At 39.4% G+C, this 19,361-nt stretch overlaps 1 protein-coding gene across 2 annotated transcripts in view; it reads left to right on the forward strand.

Moving 5' to 3' along the window:
• Positions 1-19,361, forward strand: part of Atrnl1 (attractin like 1) — a 518,026-nt gene that overhangs the window by 150,581 nt on the left and 348,084 nt on the right. For both annotated transcript variants that reach the window (XM_021219342.2, XM_029541782.1), the window contains exon 25: positions 13,959-14,020. In XM_021219342.2, coding sequence (XP_021075001.1) covers positions 13,959-14,020 — 62 coding nt within the window. The remainder of the gene's footprint in view (positions 1-13,958; positions 14,021-19,361) is intronic.

Raw genomic sequence — 19,361 nt, forward strand, 5'->3', positions numbered from 1 at the left:
TCTCTCTCTCTCTCTCTCTCTCTCTCTCTCTCTCTTTCTTTCTTTCTTTTGGTTTTTCGAGACACGGTTTCTCTGTATAGCCCTGGTTGTCCTGGAACTCACTTTGTAGACCAGGCTCAGCCTAGAACTCAGAAATCCGCCTGTCTCTGCCTCCCAAGTGCTGGGATTAAAGGCGTGTGCCACCACGCCCGGCCAGCCCCATTTTTCAAGTCCTTAATGGTGACCTAATTTCTGCAATTCCTCTAGAGATGCAATACTCTTTTTGATGCACAACTTTCCTTGGCAGAGGCAACTCTACGGCTTCCGTTTAGCCTTTCCAACCATAATAGCTCCCACAGGTCAGAGAACCAATGTGAAAATTCTGCCAACTTCTCAACAAATCTATCCCAAGTACATATTCTGGGACTGGAAAATAACCACAGGATGAGTTTGGGGACCCTCTGGATATGAGTTGGACTTTGGCCAAAACTCCACTAGTCACCTGACCTCCAGAAGGTCCCACACTAGCTGGAGGACCACAGTGTTTCTCTGTGACTCCTGGAATAAGCCTCAATTCATAACCAGTATCTAGCAGAACCTGCAGAGTCTGTATTTGGCAGGTGACAGCACACACAGTGATTGTAGTGACCACAGTCTCCTTCTTTCAAATATCTCATGATTGCTTTGAATTCCTTCTTCCTTCTGACAAGATGGCCTGGAGCACCGACATGGCTTCCCCTGCCCTGAGCACTGCTTCAGCCGCTTCTCTTTCCTGACACCCTTCTCTCCCTTCTCATGTAATGTACACATCAAATTGCATTATACTTCCTTCTTGACCAATAATTCAAGAGTTCCTCATAAGTCTGTGTTCGTGTTGAGCTGATCAGCCTCCCTGTCCCTGTGGTCACCCTTGCCTTCCCACTCTGTGCATCTGAGACATTCACTGCGTTCATGCTAATTTCTTTTGATTTCTTGGAAATGCGTCATCCCCCATGAAGCTCTAGGCTGTGCCTTTTCCTCGGCTGTTCTTCTTTGCATGTTCTTTTCATTCCTATCATCACCTTTTTGTATATCTGCAGGTTTGCTGTGAGCTCATTCAGTCAATGGGCGGCTCCCTGATCAGCAACTGCTGCCCAGCTATGGCTACGGAAAGACCAAGGCTTGTGTCTGAGTCTGGTTCATGTACTTGGTGACTGTGACAGAGACTGAGGTCTGTTTGGTTTGGGAAATGATGTGTTGACAGCAGACTGTGAGACAGTATAAGAACGTTTAAAGTTTCCATTTAAGCAAGGTTGGTCAAAGCAAATCATATTGCCCAGCGTAATATAAACAGAGTGAGCGTTCTGCTTCAAGGAGTACAGGGGTATCTGCTGAAAATTAATACAGTTTATCACACTTGCTATCGCAAAATTTTATTAAAAATTTAACAAAGACTTGGTCTACTATCCTTTAGCCAGAATTGCAGAGGTTCTGGTCGACTTTTATTGCCTTTGTTCTCATTGTAGAAATAAAATTATAAAAAACTTATCAAATTAAAATCATACGAATACCTTTTCCTCTGTTTGTTAAAAGCCATGTTTGATTGTAATAATGACTGCAGTCAAAATAGACATGTTCTCATGTTTTAGAATGCGTTGTTAGTTATAGAAAATAATTCATGGAATATTTTTCAAGTACAAACTTCATTTCTCTTTAGGCTGCCATAGAATCAGCTGTTCTTTCGTGCTGTGTGTCTGTTTGTAATTGGGGTGTGTACCTCATGTTTCTGATGCGTGCTGTTTGTAATAAAAGTCATGGTATTCAGTTCCTTGGAGCTGCAGAATGATAGGAAAAATACTTTTTGGTAGAAAATGTGGAGAAATAATGATTTGCCAAGTATGTGAGCTCTGTGTATTCAAAATACTATAAAACCACTGATTGACATGCTCGAGGTTGGAATGATTCAATTTTTAAAAAATGAAATAAGAGAATAGTTAGGAAAGCAGTGCAAAGCAGACAGACAGACAGACAATCATTTCCCATAAAGCAATGCCAATCTGAATTACTGTGCATTTTGTTTCAGGATCCTTGGAGACCAGAAGCAAGTGTCACATTTGTGGTAAAATAAAGTGACAGTCACTCAGAATCCCATGTTAAAAAAATCTATCCCTCAGGAATGTGGGGAAGGTATTCTCAGAGGAGGGCCATGCACTGCCTAGAGGGAGGATAGACAAGTGGCCACATAGTAGGAAGTGGGGACATATCTCCACAGGTCATCACTGGATATGACTGGAGTGCTCCAGCAAAATCTGGATCCATTAGAGATCCAGAGAGTCATCTAAAGGTTTATATGAGAACATAACATTGCAATATGAATATTATTCTTTTCACCATAAGAATTTCTTGAATTTTCTTTAGCAAACCTTTTGTCCTAGGATTCCACCCCAAAAGATGGTCTGGATAAGATACAGTCAGGGTTAGGTGTTGAAATTCCCTCTACTTATATTTTTAGACTTGTAGAAAATGGTTTTGTCCAAACTTCTGAGTCAATTCAGGCCCATTTAATAAACACTATTGTGGCCCACCCAGCTGTTTTCTTGATCCACCGTTGTATGTATACAACTCTCCCAGTTTCATTTCTTTTGTTTTTCTTTTTCTTTCTTTCTTTCTTTTTTTTTTTTCTTTATTTTTTTGAGACAGGGTTTCTCTGTGTAGCCCTGGCTGTCCTGGCACTCACTCTGCAGACCAGGCTGGCCTCAAACTCAGAAATCCGCCTGCCTCTGCCATCTCAGTTTCACTTCTGTGTCTGTGGCAAAATGCCCCGACATAAAGCAACTTTGCTTTACTGTTCCAGGTTTCCTCCTGGGTGAAAGTCGCAACTCGAACCTGTCCACTGTCAAGAGTGGAGAGAAAGAAACATGCTCGCTGCTCTATTTGCTTACTTCTCTGTGCTCATTTTTTCCATTTTCACACCGTGCAAGGCCCCTGCGTGGAGAATGGTGCCTTCTAGTGCTGGGTCCATCCAAATCAATTAACTTTCTCTAGGCAATCATTCCAGAAGTGCGCACACAGGTCTGCCCGATCTAGACAGCCGGTCTTTGAGATGCTGTGACTGTGTGAGTCTAGTTATGTCAATCAATGCTAATCATCACACTAGTCATTTGCTAAGCAGTATGCTATAGAGTGTAGTCTACCTTTCCCACTCACCCACAACCCCGCATAAACCACTGTTTAAGCAGTGGAAGGCAGTGATGTTGGATGGCACATACTCACAGGCTCGGTGATACCAGATCACATGTAGAAAGTTTTATCAAAACAAAAGGTAGAAGGAATTGAAACTACAGAATACTGTGCCTTCTAGTGGCTGGGTCTAACCAAATCAAAACACTGCGATAATTAGCATTTTACTCTGGGCTCATCTGACCTTTTCCTTCTCCCCACCTCAGATTCTCCTCCCAGAGACCCTTGCTCAGACCAGAAGTTACGCTTTTCCTTTTCTACCAGGCTATTGGTATCTTCATATCTTCATTAAACCAATCAGAGAAGGCAGGCAAGGAAGGCCCAAATACAGCTATACACACTTTCATACAGTATACTCCAGCCACAGAATAGCTTAGGCAGGTCAGTAGTTAGCCCAACTTCCAAATGCTGTAGGTGACACTCTCCCCCAGAGCTAGTGTAGCAACGGTGTGTGAGCATTGGCAGAATGTTGTTTTGAATGTGGGCGTTTGACTTCAGAGGCTGCAGTTGCATGTCGGTCCGCTGCTAACTCGCGTTGCTTAGAAACGCCATAGGCATTCTTGAGAATTCGGAGGTAATAGAAACACAGATTCTGCTTTCGTGTACAAGTAAGCCATTCATTTCTTTTGGTAGCCACATGGCTTGCATCCTGGGACCTGTCTTGGGGTATGGAGAAAATGAAAACAAACACAAGTACAGTGAAAGTGGGATCAGGTGGGGCCCCAGCATCTTTATTGTTAGAGTATTGGGGAGGGGTTGGCTAGTCTCAATAGGAGGTTTTGTAGGGAACAGTCTCAAGCTGTAAACATTCAGGAGGAAAAATCTACATTTGCTAGTTTTTATACACCCAACAATAATTTGTAACACTCACACTCAGTCCCTGACCCTCAGGGAAAGCTTTGCCACCATCTTACGTCTGGTCATTACAGCTGCACCTTTGCCAGTTTCCCTGAGGCCTTGCAGTCCTTGGCATAATCTCTCAAGGATTCTCTACAGCCTATGACAGGCGTACACAGGTGCAGAAACAGAGCTAGAAGTAGCAGTAGAAGATTATCTGACCAACTTCAGCTATACAGGAAAGAGCCACTGAAATTATATTAGTTTACTATTGAATTTTCATTAAAATATCTTCTTTTCAGTAAAGCAGATTTTATCCCAGCTGTATTATATTTTTTATTTATGTGTTTTGCTCTTTTACGTATTTTCTTTTAGTAATTTATTACTCAATGAAATGTACTCATGTGCATGATACATTACACACACTGTTCTCATGGCATAGGATCTCACTGTTAGTAAAAGCTGTGATACTCTTAAGGCCAACGTTGTCTTGTACCATTCATTAGCATTTGTGTTGCCAAAATTAGCTGCCTGTTTTTGTTTATGAAGATTGAGAAATAGTTATTTTAGGTTTTAGAAGTTTTTGTAAACACTGTATCAAAATTTTTGTGACTAGAATATTTTTCTTCGGCTCCATATTGTCCCTTTCATTTTATGAATCATGTTTTCTTATATTGGTATAAATTATTGTAGAAATCAATAAGTTATTTTATTTTCATTAAATGTTTAATATATCTACAAGAGTGGATAATTTAAGTAGTTATCTGTTTCTGCATACTTAATTAGATTTTACTTTAGTCATTGAGATCCTCTGCAACTATATTTTATGAATTTATTTAGGTAAAACTTAATGTAATCATTCTAATTTTAAATAAAATTCTTTATTGTCTTATAAAACACTTTATGGTGTCAAAATCATAACATTACCATTCTTCTAAAAAAAAATCCCAGGTGAGGGTTAGTCACACAGCAATATTTTATGATGATTGTACTGATAATCTGGTAAGTAAAAAAAAAAAAAAACAAAAAACTGGAAGTTTTCTTTCAGAATGCTTGAAGTCATGCTATTGATTTGATTTTCATGAGCTTAAGTGAGATAGTTTTTTTAGGCATCATTGTTTTTATAAGATAATCTAATTTATATGTGAGCCATTCTTGAAAGTAAAAAAAAAATATTGTAGCCACAGTTGTAATAACTCAAAAACAGAAAGAGGGCATTGAGCTTTTGTAGTTCCGATTCCCCAGCTGTACTGCTGCTGATCAGCATTTACATATCATAGTTTAAATTAAATTAAATCAGATTGGCTCTAAATTACCTGGCTCTGAGTAAATGAGATTTAGTAATTCACTGTTAACTCAATCTGCAAAACTGATGTCATAACTCAGGTTTTATTTTTTATGAGAGTGCTGCTAAGAACCTTTCCATTTCAGTTCTAATTTCCATCCTAGATGGGTGGTATTCCTTCCCAGATAATGGGTAAGCTATACGCCACAAGCTTGGAAAAAACCTGAATCCTAAGGCTGTCGACTGTGATATTTCATCACAAGTGAACTAGCATTTTCAATGCAGCACATGAGCTGTTTCAGAATGAGTAGGGTGATGCGCTTCTGGGTCAGTAGGACTTCGTCAATATTAAGTTTCACGTGTGTGATCAAGTGCTGATAAATGCCCGCGTTTCCTAATTCCAAGTTGCTCCACTAGGCACAGAAGTCATAGTGTTGTTGTTAGTGGCTGTGCTATAAATTATTAGGAGCTAAGGATTCTTTTTTTGTCTTTTACTTTTATAAATGCTTTTTCTATTAAGCTTCAGGTCTTTAATCTTTAAATCTGAGCTGCTATAAGTTAAGAAGTAGCAGTGAGGGTTCATTTTTCTCAATTAAAATTAGGTTAGCTGTGCTTAGTTAAAAATTTCTATTTGAAAATATAAATATGAGCAACACATGGGGAATATTTAAACAGATAAAGTGAACTCTCCAAACCAAAACAGATATTATTACTCAGAAAATGAAAATGTTTACTATCTACCTCTTAGAAATAATGCTTCTGGACTCCTTATCTAAAATGCTGTTATTATCTGGCGCCTTATCTAATGCTATTCTTTACAAACCTCAAATGCCTCTTTTAGATAAGATGGCTCAATGTAAAATCCGTTTCCCAAAGGAAGTTCTTTACAAAGAACATTTTCAACTTTTATAAAAACAAGTCTAGGGAAAAATTCTTCCATTTCTTTACAATGGTGTTTAAAGAATTTCTAATTGCCCTCTACAATTTAAATGTATTACAATTTCTATGTATTCCCCTCAGTCAGTGTATAATCCTATGCACCCTTTTCTTTTATATTTTCACCTTACAGAGCCCTGATAGTTTTTATATATTATATTAACTATTAATTTTGATATAGTTTAGTATCATCTTAATACTAAAATATGTTTTTTACATTAAATACTTCATTGTCTATTGCTGAAAAATAGCTCTTTGTTTTAAATAGTATGTCAGTAAATATCTGGGTCCATTCTTAGTTATTCATTTTTTTTGTAATCATATCTCAAAATAATTGATTCAGTTGAAGTATATATTCAAATTTATAACCAGCCACACTGTGCCAGGCAATATTTAAGGCATTTTACATGATTCATTTCAGTTACTCATATGCCACGAGGTAAATTTATTATTATATGAACTTGATGAATGGATAGACAGAATAACTGTGCCGTTTCATTCCATACAGGAGATGAAGATAGGAAAATGAGTCCATATGAAATTACACTCAACTACCAGTATAATTATTTGTTGATTTTTATTAATAGTGATGTTGAACACTAACCATGTGTAAAATATTTCCATGGTTTTTACTATAAAAAAAGCGATAAGAATTTGCATGCATGCATATATTTTTATATGTGGTATCATGATTAAGAAAGGTTTCTGTGGAAATTCTCTGAGCCATGTGAATGAGGACTCCACAGGCCTAGTCCACTCCTGGGTAGACAGAAGGGTTTATTGGAGATCAAACTGCCAAGGCTGTTTCTGGGGAGCAGGATAGAGTGGGGGCGGGGAGTGGGGTAGAGAGAAGCAAAAGCCTGCTCAAAAGCAAGTGCATTCGATTTTAGATGACAGTGAGCCAGGTGGGGTCCTTCTGCTGCTGAGCCTGTTCCTACTGGCCTAAACTCGATTCCTCTGACCGCATCGGTGCCCTGGGAGCAGGCTAAAGTCGGTGCCCTTGGGGCAGGCTAGGGTCTGTGCCCTGGGAGCAGGCTAAGGGAGGGTTAGGTAATCAGGATTCTGCCTTAGCAGAGATGCTTTCTAGGTAACAGACTGGCCAAAGAGATTCCCTTGTATGCTGAATTTAGCACTGATTACCCAGTCCCCTTCAGTATACCTGCTCAGAGTCCTTTTCTTTAGAAAAGCACTGCCATTTTGGGGCCTGCTTCCAAATGAACATTCCAGTTTAAGATGAAGCGTCCAAGAGAAAATAATGAAAGGGACAAGAGGGTACAGGAGAGGGCAGTTTGTGGCCAATAAGGTACAGAGTGCTGCTAATTTGGGGAGCTGACAAAATGTCACTAGGAGAGAGTGATGGGGGGAGGCAGAGGGGAAGAGGGGAGGTCCAACTTAGCAGACAGCTATATGCACTTTAAGACAGGTGACATCCCAACAAGAAGTGATGGAGAAACGGAAGAAATGCAAGCGTGGGTATGAATGAGACGGAGACAGATGTCTTCAGAGCAAATCTGAGAAGCTTCTCATCTGCATAAAGAATGCCACAGCGAGGGTGGGGGCTAAGAAAACAGCCAAGTGCTTTAAACTAAGAGAAAGCCACGCGCGCGCCCCAGTAAACCATTTCTTAGCTCTAAGTGTGATCGAAATGATCAATTTTACGAATAGCATTCAAATACTTATGAGAGTAATCTGTGTAACATTTATGCGGCGTTGTCCCAGTGCTCTTTCCTATGCTGTATTCCAGACAAATGGCCTTGTAGGATGATCCACTTCCTATTTTAGCATTTTAAAAACATACTGTTTTATCAGTTATACACAACATTTTATCAGTGAGCACTATGCTAATTATTGGGAAGAAGTCTATGCTTCTAGGGTAGACCATCGTAGTCGACCTTAAAGAACTTATTTTTTAAATTAAATAGGAATATAACGTATCAGGTTTTCAGATTTCCCGCACAAGACCTACCCCGTTTCTTTCCAAGGTCTGGCTAGTTCTCTGACGTCCATTGTATAAAACTGTTTTCTGTCAGCCTTCTGAAACGCCATAATCCAATCAGCAACATGAATCAGCTTCGTTCACTTCCAGGTTGTCAGATGAACCTGATAATTTCAGCACATCCCTTCCCTGCGTTTCCAGTTTGTTTATCTCTGGTGTCGTATCAGAACCTAACTATGCATGGCGGGCTGACATTTTGCACAAACACATCAGCGTGTCCTTTATAAATAAGGGCTGTTTCTTTAAAAAAAAATTCTGACATTTTAGGGTAAATATCATGTTGCAGAAAATTCTCTTTTCAAGTACACTTCATACTACTTTAAATCAGATCATATGATTGAAGACCGTCAATTGTAATGAATTCATAAAATGTAGTCTCTGTCAAATTCTATTTCAGATCTCAGCACACACACTTAGGTGTTAGGGTGGAGTGAGTTTTCACTGGCTTCCAGCTGAGCTCTTTTGGTGAGCTGTTGTATCAATTACTGGGGAGAGAATGGAGGACATTGCAAAACCATAGCCTAGCCAGTCCTTGATCTGGGTAGTAGTTCTTTGAATTGTCACTGGGGGACTTGAATTAAGCTGTTACAGGGTAAAGAAAACTAAAGGTTCAGTTATACTAGCTAGTGTTTTGAAACATTTAAATGTAAGGCGTATAAACATAATATTTTTCTTTGGAACGACCACAGAAAGTCAATGGAAAATATTGATTATTTATTGTGAGCCGTGTTCCAGCTATGGCACCAGTCAATAGAAATCTTTATAATTAGACATTTATAGATTTTAAGATTAGAAATATTCTGTATCCCCAGGAAATACTTTTGAGCAAACTACAAGTTTAGAATTTTATTCTTATTGATGGTTTCTCTGTTCTTTAAACATGGTCAGCTGAGCGGTCATTCTGGTAAAGTAATCTCATATACTTTTGTATGTAAAGAAATGGCATTTCAGATCTGAGCAAGGCGAGCTTGCAGATAATCTCAGAATTTAGTAAGTAGAGACAGCGTGGCTAGAAGTACAGGGACATCCTGAGCTTCTCAACTACATGGAGTGTTTGAAACCAGCCTGAGCTGGGGAGCTTGTTAGAAGGAAGGAACCAACTGGCTAGGGCATTAAAATAAATTTCTGAAATCTTGTTCTAGAATATTTTATGCATTTTGCAATTCAAATTAATACCTTATTAAATAGAAGTGTATGTTTTACACTCAAATATATATTCTATCATACATATCAACATTATAAATAAATAAGAGTAAATGATTTAAAATGTTTTTGTCATAGTATCGTAGGTGTTTCTCTCTTTATCTTTATGGCTATCTGAAGGCCCCAAGAATACTCTGGTGCTAAATTTTGCAGTACATTTCATTCCAAAAATTTAGTTAAATGCTTTCCACTACCACGTACCAAAAATATTGTTTGAAGTGTTGTATCAGTAGTGTAAAGTAAGAATAAAATCACTATTATCATGGAGCCTATATTTAGTGGAGAATCTTCACGTTAACCTCTAAAATAGATAATTTCAGATCATAATATAAAGGTTGTTTGCATAGCACTCAGAGTAAGAAGGAAGGTACCCGCTTTATATGAGTGTTGTGACAGAGTGTGATCGTCATGGCAGGATGCAGATGACCAGCAATCAGCTCTTTGAAAACCAGCTGCCCAGAATGGATTGGAATGATTCCCTGCCTTGCCTTGCCTTCCTTGGAAGGCCTCCCTATCTCAGTAGGAAGGGCTTCAAGTTGCAACATGGTGTTTCAGCTGGGGAAACATGAGATCAGTCAGATACATTTGAACCTAAGAAAACATTACATTTCTTTTGTTAACTTTTTCTTTTTGTAATGTCCAATCTCCACATTTTGCCTGTTTTGAGACAGTTTTCTGAAAGTATGCGTTCATAACCCAGCCATGTAAATACAGCATAGAGATTTTTTTCCCTGTTCATATGTCCTTTTTCACTCACTGTGTTAACACATGGTATAATTATTACCGTCAATTGGTTCCTCCCCAAGTAAGAATTTTAATTTTTCAATCAATATATTCACACACCTGGTGCAATACCCTGAATATGACAGATTCTTAGTTTGATAATCAATTTATGAATAAATTAACACCTTTTAAGTGGGCATCGTGAGTTGTAATCTATTTCCTTCTTCATGACAGAATATTTCAATCTGCACAATGTGTAAGGCACATTTCCTGTTTACAGTTTTAGTGGTTTGTAGTCCATTAAGAAAGTGTTGGCATGTGGTAAGGACCTTTTTGTTGTGTTCTATCCTGGCAGGATCCATTATATAACAAGGCAGAGGGAATGGGTCCAGGAATCTCTGCCTTTTCTTATAAAGCCACCAACACCATCTTAGGGCTCATTCTGTAATTAACCCAAATCCCGTATGGGCAGTACTGCCAATGGACGAGTTTGAGGACTTACATTTCCAGCACATCATGTTGGGGACACCTTGGTCCTTCAGTTTGCCTCATCTAATGTTATTTCTCAAAGCTAGCATGGTGTCTGACTGTGGGCTGTATAGGGTAGTGATTTCCACGGCTGCCTGTTACAGTATTTTCTACAGAAAATCTCCCGTGAAGAAACATTTTGAAAGACTGGTACAATCGTCTTGAGTCTGCTTTGAGCAGCCAATGTCCAACACTGTAGCGTCTGTTGGTTGCCTAGCACAAAACTGTCATGCTGAGTCTCCAATCATTATTAAGATTCATTATTTTGCAGCCTGGAAATGGCTCTGTGGGTGAAAGTACTCGTCCCGTAAAGGTGAGGACTTGAGTTTGGATTACAGCACCCATATAAAATCGGTGACTAACTTTGATCTTCCTTCTTGAGTTTCATGTGACTTGTGAATTGTATCTTGGGTATTCTGAGCTTCTGGGCAAATATCCGCTTATCAGTGAGTACAAACTATCTGTGTTCTTTTGTGATTGGGTTACCTCACTCAGGATGATATTTTTTAGTTCCATCCATTTGCCTAAGAATTTCATGAAGTCGTTGTTTTTAATAGCTGAGTAGTACTCCATTGTGTAAATGTACCACATTTTCTGCATCCATTCCTCTGTTGAGGGACATCTGGGTTCTTTCCAGCTTCTGGCTATTATAAATAAGGCTGCTATGAACATAGTGGAGTGTGTGTTTCTGCCAGAGAGTTTTTGTCTGCAGTCACACTTGAACCGGGTTCGTCCTGAAAGGCAGAGCTGGGCTGTAAGGCAAAAGACAGCGAAAAGAAAAATAGCTAGGCCTTGACAAGATTTCCTGATCAAGGCCCAAATGTTTAATGAAGCGCCAGGTTTATATGGCATGGGAAAAGCCCTTCCCCCCAGCCCCAATCTTGGGGCAGTCCAGATGTGAACAGGTAGGCGGATCCTCGGGCATGCTGTCTCTGGAGAATGTCGCAGTTCATCAGCAGGAGGTGGCATCTGCCCTGAGGTGATGAGGGGGGCAGTGGCAGGTATAAACAAAGAACCAGCCTGGCAGAAATCACCCCAGGTGGTGAAGAGCAGTGGCTGCAGGAGGCTCCAACAGTGGAGCATGTGTCCTTATTACATGTTGGAGTATCTTCTGGGTATATGCCCAGGAGCAGTATTGCTGGGTCCTCCGGTAGTACTATGTCCAATTTCCTGAGGAACCACCAAACTGATTTCCAGAGTGGTTGTACCAGCTTGCAATCCCACCAGCAATGGAGGAGTGTTCCTCTTTCTCCACATCCTCACCAGCATCTGCTTTCACCTGAATTTTTGATCTTAGCCATTCTGACTGGTGTGAGGTAGAATCTCAGGGTTGTTTTGATTTGCATTTCCCTGATGATTAAGGATGTTGAACATTTTTTTTTTAGGTGCTTCTCAGCCATTCGGTATTCCTCAGTTGAGAATTCTTGGTTTTAGCTCTGTGCCCCACTTTTAATAGGGTTATTTGTTTCTCTGGAGTCCAGCTTCTTGAGTTCTTTGTATATATTGGAAATTAGTCCTCTTTGGGCTATAGGATTGGTAAAGATCTTTTCCCAATCTGTTGGTTGCCTTTTTGTTTTATTGACAGTGTCCTTTGCCTTACAGAAGCTTTGCAATTTTATGAGGTCTCATTTGTTGATTATTTTTTTAAAAAAAGATTTATTTATTTATTATATGTAAGTACACTGTAGCTGTCTTCAGACACACCAGAAGAGGGCATCAGACCTCATTACAGATGTTTGTGAGCCACCATATGGTTGCTGGGATTTGAACTCAGGACCTCCAGAAGAGTAGTCAGAGCTCTTAATCGCTGAGCTATCTCTCCAGATCCATTTGTTGATTCTTGATCTTACAGCACAAGTCATTGGTGTTCTGTTCAGGAATTTTCCCCCTGTTGCCATATGTTCGAAGCTCTTCCCCATTTTCTCCTCTATAAGTTTCAGTGTATCTGGTTTTATGTGAAGGTCCTTTAATCCCCTTGGACTTGAGCTTTGTACAAGGAGATAAGAATGGATCGATTTACATTCTTCTACATGATAACAGGCAGTTGAGCCAGTACCATTTGTTGAAAATGCTGTCTTTTTTTCCCACTGGATGGTTGTAGGTCGTTTGTTAAAGATCAAGTGACCATAGATGTGTGGGTTCATTTCTGGGTCTTCAATTCTATTCCATTGATATACCTGCCTGTCACTGTACCAATACCATGCAGTTTTTTAAAATCAAAATTGCTCTGTAGTACAGCTTTCGGTCAGGAGTAGTGATTCCACCAGAAGTTCTTTTATTGTTGAGAATAGTTTTCGCTCTCCTAGGGTTTTTGCTATTCCAGATGAATTTGCAAATTGCCCTTTCTAACTCTGTGAAGAATTGAGTTGGAATTTTTGATGGGGATTGCATTGAATCTGTAGATTGCTTTTGGCAAGATGGCCATTTTTACAATATTAATCCTGCCAATCCATGAGCATGGGAGATCTTTCCATCTTGTGAGATTGTCTTCGATTTCTTTCTTCAGAGACTTGAAGTCCAATATCTGTTACATCAATTCTGATACATGCTCCATGTTATAGATATATTTTTTATTATATTTTCATTTTTATTCTTTGTTTTCCTCTAACACTATGATGAAGATGTTTTCTTCATTACCATTCAGTATGGGAAAACTGAGATATACAGTTTTACAGTTTCCTAGAACATACGAGGCAACTGCGTGCAGTGTCGTTTCTAATGCGTTGTTCTCCACTCAGCCGCTATGCTATCGCCTCATGGTGTATAGTAGTTCCTCAAGAAAGATTATAAAAAGAAGTGGCACATTGTTTCAGTGTACAGAACCAAATGTGTGCATGCATGTGTTTTCCTGGTTTCTTATAAAAAAAAGTAAGTATCAACAGTGTTAATTGAAAACATGATCATTATTAAAGAATTTCTCTGGAAGTTTCTGTAGATGCATTTAATATGTCTTCTTATTTCATGTGCAACTCCCAGCTCATGTTTCTGACTTAATTTTACCATAGGTCTTAGCTGCTCAATATCGTACTCTCGAAAGCAGTCCTCATTAATATCTATGTAATGCTCTCATTAATGATTAATAGTTTGCAAGTAAAGCTTGCACATTAGCATGCATTTGTTTATAGTATGGTTAAGTCCTAATATTTTCAGATTTAGAAATAACATGTTTGTAAATACTGTGAGACATCACTACAGGGTTTGAAGAATTTAGGTTCAGTAAACTTCAAACTGTTTCATATTTTGATTTTTCAGATTGCGTTTTCACAACACAACACGATTATGGACCTTGTGCAGTTCTTTGTCACCTTCTTCAGGTAATTGGCTTTTGCTGAGTTTTAACCCGTTAATCGCGTGTGTGTGTGTCTGTCTATGTGTGCATGTGTGTGTGTGTGTATGTCTGTGTGTACATGTATATGTGTCTCTGTGTGTACATGCATGTGTGAATGTCTGGGCATGGTGGCGCACACTTTTAATCCCAGCACTTGGGAGGCAGAGACAGGCGGATTTCTGTGTTCGAGGCCGGCCTGGTCTACAGAGTGAGTTCCAGGATAGCCAAGGCTACACAGAGAAACCCTGTCTCAGGAAAAAAAAAAAAGTATGTGTGAATGTGTTTGTGTGTGTCCATCGGTGTCTGTGTGTCTGTGTATATACATGTGTATGCCTGTTGTGGTAAATCTCCAACTCAAATATTCCCTGGTAATAAAAGTACAACTCAATATGAAAACAAGCTGTGCGCCTAGATTGGGCAGATCTACCACTACACTACCATCTTTCCCATTCTATGAGACCCCTTAGAACTTGTGGTTTCTCCAGGCCATGTGCTTCTGCTCTGCTTTCCTTCCACCTCCCCTTCTGTCATTCTCTCTCTCTCTCTCTCTCTCTCTCTCTCTCTCTCAGAACCTTCAGCTCCACCTTCTCCTCTTTCTCCACCCAATCACCAGCTCTAACCTTTATTTATAAGTTAAGGTGGGAAACAGGTTTACAGGAAATCAGCTTAGTGCTGACTCATTCCTTGTTCACAGCTCCTCACAGGAGAGGAGAATTAACATCAAATATAATTAGACCCAGGGCTATCCACAACATATATCTGTCTGTGTGTGTTTGTCTCTGTGTGTGTCTGTGTGTACATCTATGTGTGAATGTGTCTCTCTGTGTGAGTCTATTTGTATATGTGTTTGTGTGTGTGTCTGTGTGTATGTGTATGTCAGTGTATGTGTTTGTCTCTCTCTCTGTGTGTCTGTGTGTGTATGTCTATGTGTGTATGCTCATGTGTGCATGTTTGTGTCTGTCTTTGTGTACATGTATGTGTGTATCTATGTCTGTATGTGTACATGTATGTGTGTGTCTGTATTTGTGTATGTGTCTGTGTTTGTATGTATGTGTGTATATGTATGTCTCTGTGTGTGTTTGTGTCTTTGTGTGTGTGTCTGTGTGTGTATAGTCTGTCAGATCATATTTGTCAATTGCTTATCTTATTATTCCATTTCCTGGATGCATATTATGTATGTCCTTTGAGCAGATGGATTACACTTGCAGTGCAGTTGTATAAGATTTTTTATCCTGCTTTGTGCCCAGTGAATTCAGTAGAAAGACACCTCAGTTTGCATTCACTTTTCATGAAAATAATTAAAACTATTTTAATTAATGAAATGAATAGCACTCATACCTCATGGGCTAGTTAAATCTTCTAGATTGAATCAATCCATTAGCAACTAATAATACATGTGCTTAGTGATGTGCCAAAATGTGTGTTGACTTAGAAAACATTTCTTCTTTGAATGAGTTTCTAGTCTAGAAATACTACAAATGACTTTGAATAGAGTTAAGTTCCCAGATCAGTAGTTAAGTAATGTATTAAAGTACGTTCTTTTTTTAAAATTTATTTTTTTATTTTTTACACTCCAGATTTTATTACCCTCCTAGTCTTCCCTCTGACTGTTCCACATCCCATACCTCCTCTCCACCCCCATGTCTCCATGAAGATGGCCCCACCCCCAAATCTTCCACCCCATCAGACCACTAAACTCCCTGGGGCCTCAAGTCTCTTGAAGGTTAGGTGCATCTTCTCTGACTAAACCCAGACACATCAGTCCTCTGCTGTATATGTGTTGGGGGCCTCATATCAGCTGGTGTATACTGCCTGGTTGGTGATCCAGAGTCTGAGAGATCTCTGGGGTCCAGGTTAATTGAGTCTTCTGGTCCTCCTACAGGAAGGTTGCCCTGCTCCTCAGCTTCTTCCAGCTTTTCTCTAATTAAACCACAGGGGTCAGCAGCTTCTGTTCATTGGTTGGGTGCGAATATCTGCATCTGACTCTTTCAACTGCTTGTTGGGTCTTTCAGAGGGCAGTCATGATAGGCCCCTTTCTGTGAACACTCCATAGCCTCAGTAATAGTGTCAGGTCTTGGGGCCTCCCCTTGAGCTGGGTCCCACTTTGGGTCTGTCACTGGACCTTCTTTTCCTCAGACTCCTCTCCATTTCCATCCCTCCAGTTCTTTCAGACAGGAACAATTATGGGTTAAGAGTTTTGACTATGGGATGGCAACCCCATCCTACACTTGATGCCCTGTCTTTCTGCTGGAGGTGGGCTCTACAAGTTCCCTCTCCCTGCTGTCAGGCATTTCATCTAAGGTCCCTCCCTTTGATTCCTCTGAGTCTCTCACTTCCCAGGTCTCTGGTGCATTCTGCAGGGTCCCTCCAAGCTCCTGCCTCTTGAAGTTGCCTGTTTCCATTCTTTCTGCTGGTCCTCAGGGCTTCTGTCCTCCCCACCCCCTCCAACACCAGCCCTCCTGCTATCCCCTTTTCCTCCTAGGTCCCTCCCTCCCAACTTGTGATTGATTTCTTCTCCCTCCCAAGTGGGACTGAGATGTTCTCACTTGGGCCCATCATCTTGTTGACCTTTTTGAGTTCTGTGGATTGTATCTTGGGTATTCTGTACTTTTTTTTTTTTTTTTTTTTTTTTTTTTTGCTAATATCATCCTGAGTGAGGTAACTCAGACCCAAAAGGACATGCGTGGTATGTACTCACTAATAAAGTAAGTTCTTAAGATAAAAATTCCAAAGGTAAAATACTTTGGAAAATGCTGTGTATTGTAATGTTACATGGACAACTGTGGATTGATTTTTTTTTTTAACTGACATTACTTCTCAGAGGTTTTGATATGCCAGTTGACATGTGTCTCTTTATGAGAGGTTAGTGGTCATAATTTTCAGAAGCATAGTAACCTGCAGGCAATCTTGTATTCATTCTCATGGTTGTAAATGAAGAGATACTGGGCTTGGGGAAGACGGTGTTCCAGTTAGACCGTGTGTGCTATGAAATCTCAGCTAAGTTATGACTGTTGTCCTGGATGTGTGCAGCCCAGTGGTGCTCGCTGGCTCTTCTTATATAAGACACTGCTGCACACACCTTCAGAACAGAGTGCAGTATGATCTTACTCCGCGCACCAGCTTGTTTGGTTTGACTTGGCCATGAAGAAGCCATCGTACCTAGTTCTCAGAATGTGGTTTATCAACCCTGTTTCCAATCGCCAGATAATCTATCCCTTATCGGTATTTTGTTTTATATAATCCCTAGGTTCCTGTGTCGTCACAGGAGTCTAAAAATACTTTATGTTAAGAGGTAGTAAACTTTTCAAAGTTTGTGAGCATTCTCTAATGCCTGAGGAGCCAAGAGCCATGAGGAAATGAAGAGGGTGGCGGTGATCCAGAAAAACATCTCTGGGATGAATTGAATCTGCGAACCTAATTTTTCCAGTTTTGAGCTATCTCATGCCTGAGTACATTTACTAACTAGAACTCAGCTTCTCTGGTGATAGGATTTTCTGTCACCCATTAACTGATTGTTCTTTATAATTGAGCTGAAATCTGTCTTCCTGTAATCTCCTTTTGATTCATCCATAGGGGCACATACATAACACATCTGATCTCCCTCTCCACCTGCTGGTCAAGAGTTTAAATTCTTGTCTTCACTTTTCACCTTCTCTGTTCCTTTACCTACCTTTTCAAATTCGATTAGTCACTGTGCTCTGAGAGTAAGCATGTTTGCCTGTGTGTCTGTGTGTGTAGTAACTATAATGTTTAACATTCAATACCGTCAGTATACATACCTGTCACGGTTGCAGAAAAGTTATTTATACTTCACATATTTCTCTTAAAGGTGAAACTTGAAGAAGCACTGTAAAATATGTATGTTTTATAATTTTGTTCCGTACAATACAATGAATTTTAACAATAGTAAAGAGATTGTGTGTATTTTTAGAAAACACTATAAGTTACAATTGAATGAGCATTATTTCATGCATTAAAATTAAAACACATGATGCAAAATAGTGTGGATTGACATATTAGAATGTTAAATTATGTGTGAGAATTCACAGGTGAATGTACATATAAATTATTTAAATATTAGATGCTAGGAACTTCTGATTTTGTGCATATACTTCAGTTCAGTAGATCCTTTATTAAGAAAAAGAAAGCTAGTTCAGTGTGCACCATTTATTAGAGATGATTCTCTTCTTTAGGTTATCATTATAGACAAGGTGAATTAAAATATTCTAATCACTATGTGAAATCAAATATTTTTGACAGGCTCTTTATCATTTAAATTTCTTCTAGTAGTGAAATGTAAATTAGATAATTTAAAATCATCCTATTGTTAAGCAAATACGTGGACAGACTATTTTAAAATGTATTAATTTACTCTTTTCGAAGGCTACCATGAAATTTTACAGAAGGTAATGTTTGTGGACATCCTCCAGTCAGGCTGTCGCCCCTGTTGCTGTTGCTAACCCAGTTACTGGGTCAGCATGTGAGCAAGCGAGCCAACTCCAGCTCAGTCCTCCTTCTGGGGCAATGGCCCAAATACTGTATCATGATGGTTTTATCTCCTTATTCTGGAGACTTCCGGTGGCAAGCGCAATTGGGCCAGCAATAGGGAAGTCATTTATAGACATGGCTTGGCTCTGATCCTAGCTCTTTGCACCCTCTTAAGTAGGTCACCCAGCCTCTCAAAATCTCAGTCTTTTCATATTCGTAAGATCTAAAGATTCATCTTATTACTGTTGTGGTATGTGATAAACATTTTACTAAATGATTATAGAAATGAGTGGAATTTTTTTTACAATATTTTTCTCTGCTGTATAAAATGGAATAGCAAATGTTTCTCAACTGGAAAAATCTGGATTATTTAAGGAAACAAGGAAATGTGACTGGGACATTTTAAATGGTGCTCCTGATTCTCATTGTCCACTGGGTGTAGCTACAGTCTGAACCAGGTTGTGGCAGTCTTAGAAGCTGTCATTGCTTTTCTCTTACTTGGTGTCTTTTAGCATGTAGGATAGGGTGTAATTTGACAGTTACTCAACGTTCATATGTTGTAATTGGACCACACTTAAACTAGGAAAGTTACTGTTAGACAAGTTCATAGACATTGTTGGCCTCCTATGAGCTGTAGAACATCAGTTGAAAAAATGCTAAACAAAGAATTCTCAACTGAGGAATACCGAATGGCTGAGAAACACCTGAAAAAATGTTCAACATCCTTAGTCATCAGGGAAATGCAAATCAAAACAACCCTGAGATTCCACCTGACACCAGTCAGAATGGCTAAGATCAAAACCTCCGGTGACAGCAGATGCTGGCGAAGATGTGGAGAA

This window comes from Mus pahari, chromosome 1 (assembly GCF_900095145.1).
Source record: "Mus pahari chromosome 1, PAHARI_EIJ_v1.1, whole genome shotgun sequence".
Classification (NCBI taxonomy): domain Eukaryota; kingdom Metazoa; phylum Chordata; class Mammalia; order Rodentia; family Muridae; genus Mus; species Mus pahari.